Source organism: Echinops telfairi, unplaced genomic scaffold (assembly GCF_000313985.2).
Source record: "Echinops telfairi isolate 266 unplaced genomic scaffold, ASM31398v2 ScPeMD7_3533;HRSCAF=4204_1, whole genome shotgun sequence".
NCBI lineage: Eukaryota > Metazoa > Chordata > Mammalia > Afrosoricida > Tenrecidae > Echinops > Echinops telfairi.
In genome coordinates this window covers 13,678,109-13,685,375 of record NW_022107432.1, presented here as the reverse complement: position 1 = coordinate 13,685,375, position 7,267 = coordinate 13,678,109, and the positions used below count along the sequence as shown (strand labels likewise).

Genomic DNA, 7,267 nt, shown 5'->3' with positions numbered 1-7,267 from the left:
GAAGCACACCTCCTCTCAAGCACTTGTTTCGAGGAAGCACACCTCCTCTCAAGCACTTGTTTCGAGGAAGCACACCTCCTCTCAAGCACTTGTTTCTGCCGCTCCGTTTCCTTGGATGGGCGCGTTCCCTGAGTGCAAACAGCAGGTCTGGGACCTGGAGAAGTCTCCAGCCAGAGTTTTGCATGCATTGCCACACCTGAGTGGCCTTTCTTTAGACAGGCTTAGTCCCCTCCTGGGCCACTTCCCTTTTTCAGCCTCTGGAGTTGCCATGTACCTGCCTGTAAAACTACAGGCCTGAAGTCCGCCTCTTGGGGGACAGATCAGCAATGCACAAGGCAGCCTGTCGTTGCCCTGCCCTTCCTCTCTAACTTCACTTGAGTCTAGCAGAAAAACCAAAAACGAAGGTGACTGCCGCTGAGTTAGTACAGACTCCTAGCAACGCTGGAGGACAGGGTAGAACTTCCCCTGTGAGTTTCCAAGACTGCTTATGGGAGTAGGGAGCCCCGCCTCTCAGTCAACTCTTCATTTGCAGCCATGGCATAAAAGCTTCAAGCATAGAAGGACTGCATGTGGAACTCATCGCCTTGGCTCTGCCATTTCAGGCATAAGCTGGCGGCACCATCACAGAGCCCTCTGACTCTGTAAGTAGCAGATGGCTGCCTGCAAGGGAGAAGAGTGAGCATCGAACTGCACTCACTGAGCCCTGCTCTCAGGCTGCTCTCGTGCCCATGGCTATGTGTGCATTCCAAAGCTCCCATCTTCGTAAGCAATGGACGTGCCACCGGTCCATCCTATATGAGGAGACATTGGGGAGATTTCTTCAGTTATGCTTTCTGAATAATGGTCGTTACTAAACCAGTGACCATTGGTCAATGGTCTAGTTGGTCTAGCATCTGAATAATGCTAATAGCACCTTGAATGGAACCTTCCGACAAAGGTGTGATCGATTCAGGCTGCACTGAGCTATCCAGCCCCATGGCTGAGACAGAATGTAAATGTTTTTGTTTCTGCTCCTCAGCACCATGTGACAAGAATGCAGCCAGCAGGTAGTAGAATGTGACCCCCTTACCTGCCTGAGGAGCCATGAGCCTTGCACCTTTTCCTGGGGACCTTGTGGTACACTCTATCTTCCTGGGAGACACGTGTCTAATATCACATGGAATGCCTGACAAGAACAATAAATCAATAAACACACATACACACGAGTAAGGCTTCAGAGTTCACAGAAAATTACCATCATATTTTATTTTGCCTTATGGTATTCTGTTATGTTATGTTATTTTACTTTGTAAGTGTTGCTTTAATTAGTTTTTTCTCCATTTTTTGGTAAACTACAAATCCTTTTTCTTTGGTACAATTTTTTTAAGCCTCCATGAATCACTGAGACTTTTCTGTGCTTTCAAATAAATCCATATTGATTTCCTTTTTCAAAAGTCTTGATTTCTTAGAAATAAAACAAAACCAGCCATAGGAAGTTAGTACCTAGAACCCTGAAAAAACAATAACTACCCAAACAAATAAACTGGTCTGGTTACTTTCATAGACTTTGGGGCCAGGGCGTGGCACCCTATCAGACTCAACCAGAAAACACTCCTAAGAGTCAATGAACAGACCTTGAACTATTTATAGGCTTTTCTCTTTTTTTGTCATTGTTTTTTGTTGTTGTTTTCTTTTGTTGCTTTCTTTTGCTTTGTCCTGTTTTGTGCATATTATTATCTCTGCAGCTCTATCTAGATAAGATAAGCTGGATAAACAATCTGGAGGAGAAAACAATAGGACCGATAGTTGGGGGAAGGGGGGAGCGGGGACATGGGAAGGGGGAAGTGGGGGAAAGGAAGTGATGTTAACAAACCCAGGAACCCTTGATAATTTAGAAATTATTATTATTTTGTCATGTTTTACACTGTCTAACATCTCCGTTCACCCACTTTTCTGTTGTACAACCCCCAGGGAGGAAGTTATATGTAGATCCTTGTTATAGGTTTCCCATTTCCACCCCACCTTCCCTCCGCCCTCCCGGTATCGCCACTCTCACCACTGGTCCTGAAGGGATCATCTGCCCTGGATTTCCAGTTCCTATCTGTACCAGTCTACATCCTCTGGTCTAGCCAGATTTGTAAGGTAGAATTGGGATCATAATAGCAGGGTGGGGGTAGCATTTAGGAACTAGAGGAAAGTTATATGTTTCATCGTTGCTACATCACACCCTGACTGGCTCATCTCCTCCCTGAGACCCTTCTGTAAGGGGATGTCCAGTTGCCTACAGATGGGCTTGGGGTCCCCAATCTGCACTCCACCTCATTCACAATGATCTTATTTTTTGTTCTTTGATGCCTGATCCCTGATCCCTTCGACACCTTGTGATTGCACAGGCTGGTGTGCTTCTTCCATGTGGGCTTTGTTGCTTCTGAGCTAGATGGCCGCTTGTTTACCTTCAAGTCCTTACAGCCCCAGATGCTATATCTTTTGATAGCCGGGCACCCTCAGCTTTCTTCATCACTTTTGCTTATGCACCCATTTGTCTTCAGCAATTGTATCGGGAAGGTGAGCACACAATGATATGATTTTTTGTTCTTTGATGCCTGATAACTGATCCCTCTAGCACCTCATTATCACATAGGCTGGTGGGCTTTGTTGCTTCTGCACTAGATGGCCACTTGAATATCTTCAAGTCTTTAATAACCTCAACACTATATCTTTTGAAAGCCAGACTCCATCAACTTTCTTCACCAAATTTGCTTATGCAATTGATAAATGGATAATTTATAAATTATCAAGGGTTCATGAGGGAGGGGGGAGCAGGGAGGGAAGAGGAAAAAATGAGGAGCTGATACCAAGGGCTCAAGCAGAAAGAAAATGTTTTGAGAATGATGATGGCAACATATGTACAAATGTGCTTGACACAATGGATATATGTATGGATTGTGATAAGAGTTGTACGAGCCCCCAGTAAAATGATTTAAAATGAAACCCTCCATTAATCACTGACTTTCTGTGATTTCAAATCAATCCATATTGATTTCCTTTTTCAAAAGTCTTGATTCTTAGAATTAAACAAAACCAGTCTTAGGAAGTTAATACCTAGAACCCTGATAAAAACAATAATCACTCTAACAAATAAACTGGTCTGGTTTACTTTCCATTGACTTTGCAGCTAATCACAGTCAGGTTTTTCTCTCCATTTTATATCCTGGGGCTCTTGCTTCCTCCTTTGAAATGAGGGTCCTTGAAGACAGCCCCTTTTCACCATTTAAAAATGCAATCATTTTGTTTAAATATAAGGATGAATGTCTTCCTAATTTCTCACCAGTATTTTCACTTTCCCAGATAGCTTAATCTAGTATAAAGGAGAGAGTGAGGTTCTTAAAGCCATGGAATCAATCACTAACTCCACTGAAGGAAGATACATCTATGAGATTTGCTTCTTTCTCCTTAGGGTCTTCACATATGCTGAAGAGTCGCTCTTGGTTAAAAAAATTTAAAAAAAGTTGGTCATGATCCCTTCAAAGCTTGAAATTGTGTATAAAGCTTTTAATTCCATTTTTCCCACAAACATTTTGAAGCCTCCTGGTACGAGGGATGACAGAACCAGACAGGAGGAGGCAGGGTCCTATTCTACCGCCAAGGGTTAGATGGAGAGAGAGCACTGCAGTGGTTGTTGGGCCAGCTGAAGGCGGCTGGGAGAGGCAGGGTGCTGAGCAGGAGCCCATAGACTGGCTGAGAGGAATCCAGCAGAAAGGATGGCAGGGAGAAGGTGCTGGACGTGGCCAGCTGCCATCCAGTCACTGGTCTCTGGCAGGCCAGGGGAACTGGGCTCGGACAGGGGGAGGAGGAGCGCTTTAGCCTTTGGGGACACCAGCTAAGGGAGCAGCCCAGTAGGCAGATGAAAGGTTCTCAACAGATCCCACAAAAATATTTGCCAGGAGATATTTCAGAAGAATCCAGAGCGATAAGAGCTCTCGACACACAGAATCCAGGACAGATAAATCCCTCAGGAACAATAATGGGAGTATCGATACCATGAGGGTAGGGGGTAGGTGGCGAGAGAAATGGGAGAAAGGGGGAACCAATTGCAATGACTGATGTATAGCTGCACCACCACCACCCCCCCACAAGTGAGATCAACAACAGAAACTTGGAGTAAGGCAGACAGCAGATGGTGTAAGGCATGAAAGGAATAATAATTTATCATTTACCAGGGGGTCACAGAGGGTGGGAGGAGAGGAGCTGATACCAAGGGCTCAAGTACAAAGAAAATGTTTTGAAAATGATGATGGCAACATCTATGCAAATGTGCTTGATACAATGGCTGTATGGATTGTTGTAAGAGCCCCCAATAAAATGATCACGTGTTTTAAAAAAGAAAACAACTCTGGAGCCATGGCAGCCACTCTGGGGGGCCCAAACAGCATGCTCAGACGTCAAGCAAGAGATTGGAGGTTGGAGCTCACTCAGAGGAGCCTTGAAAGAAAGGCCTGGAGGTCCACTTTCAGACAATCAGGAATTGAAAACTCCCGAGCGCAGGCCTACCATGGGGCCCATGGGATCGCCATGATCTCTAGAACCAACGTGACAGCAAACGACTCCTGATTGGAGCAAAGAGAGCGAAGGGCGGGCCTCCTTTCCACCGAAAGCAAAACCATTAGAGTGAGGCAGCTCACTTCTCTGTGAGGAAGGAGGAAGTCACCCAGCTTGTCCCACCCAGATGGAGACACCTTAAAGAAAGAGCTGCCCATGGCCTGTGAGCATGTCTGCGGGAAGCGAAGACTGACGTACAGAGCTGCAGGACTTCTATCTACCCATTCCCAGCCAAGTAGATGTGAAGCGGGATGAGACTGAGGGGGCCAAGGGGGCTTCTCCCCCGCACAGAGTCCCCTAGCTACGGGAGGTGCATAATCGCCGACAGCATTGAAAACTATCAACTAGTTTCAGTCATTTCAACTTACTTACCTGCAAGGGTCACCTGGGCAGGGTTGTCAAAGAAGTCGCCAGTGATTGTGATGTCTGTTCTCCCCCCGAGGCTCCCAGTTTCTGGAAACACAGAGAGAATTTCTGCAAGAGAAATAAAAAGTAAGCCTGTGAATACCGATCAGGATGTGACCCAAATAATGATATAATAATAGAAGCCATCAATAATTCATTTCTGGCTTTAACTTTCTAAGACCAGCAACAGTTAGGATGATTAGCTCCTAGTAAGAGTTATGAAGATCCCTGAGAGCAATCAGCAACTAACTTAATGGTTGGCAATGCGAACCCGCCCAACAGCAGCATGGCTGTCAGCTTCAGTAAGGATTTACAGAATCCTTACTGGGTTATAGACAAGAAACCCCTATGACTAAGTTTTCTTCTGTAACAGTCAGCTCGCCATTAATCAGTTGGGCTTTTGTTTAGTCGTTTAACAAGGCACATACTGTGAAATGTCTAGCTGAACCCAAACACACCCACTGCCATCCAGTAGAGTCTGAATCAGAAAGACTCTCAAAGGGTTTCTGAGACTGTCAATCTTTACGAGGGAAGACAGTCTCATCTCTCTCCCCATGCTGGTGAGTATGAAATGCTAACTGTGGGGTTAGCAGTCTAGGGATTGTTGTTCCAATAGGTTAAAAATGACTACATACATATTAAATACAAAGGTTTGATTGTTTTGATTGTTTTTAGGAATGCAGACTTTCCTGGTGTTACAAAAGCCCCGCAGCCCTATACCATGGTGCTTTCATAGGAAATCTGTTTTCCCAATCCAAGGACCTACTTGTAGGTCAGAGAAGAGTAGATGACCCCACATAAAGGAATTAACCTTGCTGTACCAGACAAGACCTGATCTACCCACGTGAGTCTGCAGTTTGCTGGCTCTAAGCAAGCAAACAAATGACATCATCATCAGTGTCCTCCCTGCGTGCACTTCCTACTCATAAGCAGTTCTTTCATGCTGCCTCTTGATTCATTCATTCTATATCCATAAACTGTTTTTCAGCTTGTTTCAATATAGTGACTATTATGGATTGGGTTGTGCCAATCTGTATGTAAACACGAACCCTTACATCTGGGAATACAATTCCACTTGGAAATAGGGTTTTTCTTTGTTATGTTGATTATATCAGACTCAAGTTGTGTCAATTCAAGCCTACTCGTTTCTGTGTTGTACATCTACACATATATTTTTAAAGCAGGTTATAGACACACACAGAGGAAATCAAACACCACATAAGCCACATGCCATCTGCAAGCCGAAGAACCCAGGGACGACTGCACCGAGGACACCAAGGGAAGAATGGGCAAGGCCCAGGCCCTGATTTGATCTGTGAGCTTCTAGAACTGTGAGGACACATTTATTGTCTATTCTCTAGAGGCATCCACTTGTGGTATCTGTGTTACAGCAGCAACAGGAAACCAAGAGAGTAACTAGAGCAGATATTCATAAATCAATGTATTTTCTTTTTCTTCTTTAATCATTTTATTGGGACTCATACAACTCTTATCACAATCCATACATACCTCCATTGTGTCAAGCACATTTGTGCATTTGTTGCCATCATCATTTTCAAGACATTTTCTTTCTACCTGAGCCCTTGATATCAGCTTCTCATTTTCCCCCTCCATCTCTCACTCTCCCTTTATGAACCCTTGATAATTTATAAATTATTACTATTTTTTCACATCTCCCTTCACTCACTCTTCTGTTGTCTGTCCCCCTGGGAGGGGGTTATATGTAGATCATTGTGATCAGTTCCTTCTTTCTACCCCCACCTTACCCTTACCCTCCTAGTATCACTACTCTCATTATTGGTCCTGAAGGGCTTATCTGTCCTAGATTCCCTGTGTGTCCATCTCTTATCTGTACCACTGTACATACTCTGGTCTACCTGGATTTGTAAGGTAGAATTGGGATCATGATAGTGCAGGGGGGTGAGGGAAGAGCATTAAAGAACTAGAGGAAAGTTGTATGTTCCATTGGTGCTATACTGCATCTTGACTGGCTCATCTCTTCCTTATCACCCTTCTTTAAGGGGATGTCTACAGATGGGCTTTGGGCCTCCAATCTGCACTCCCCATCATTCACATTGATATGATATTCTGTTCTGGGTCTTTGATGCCTGATGCCTGATCCCATCAACACCTCATGATCACACAGGCTGGTATGTTTCTTCCATGTGGACTTTGTTGCTTCTCAGCTAGATGGCCGCTTGTTTGTCTTCAAGCCTTTAAGACCCTAGACACTATATCTTTTGAAAACTAAGCACCATCAGCTTTCTTCACCACATTTGCTTAT

At 44.5% G+C, this 7,267-nt stretch overlaps 1 protein-coding gene across 1 annotated transcript in view; it reads right to left on the bottom strand.

The window, feature by feature from the left end:
• The window catches only part of PKHD1 (PKHD1 ciliary IPT domain containing fibrocystin/polyductin), a 579,560-nt gene that overhangs the window by 548,584 nt on the left and 23,709 nt on the right, over nucleotides 1-7,267 (bottom strand). Inside the window, exons 13-14 of the mRNA XM_045294754.1 lie at nucleotides 4,951-5,052; nucleotides 1,070-1,165 (exon numbers count right to left, since the gene is read on the bottom strand). Of these exons, the coding sequence (XP_045150689.1) occupies nucleotides 1,070-1,165; nucleotides 4,951-5,052 (198 nt within the window). The remainder of the gene's footprint in view (nucleotides 1-1,069; nucleotides 1,166-4,950; nucleotides 5,053-7,267) is intronic.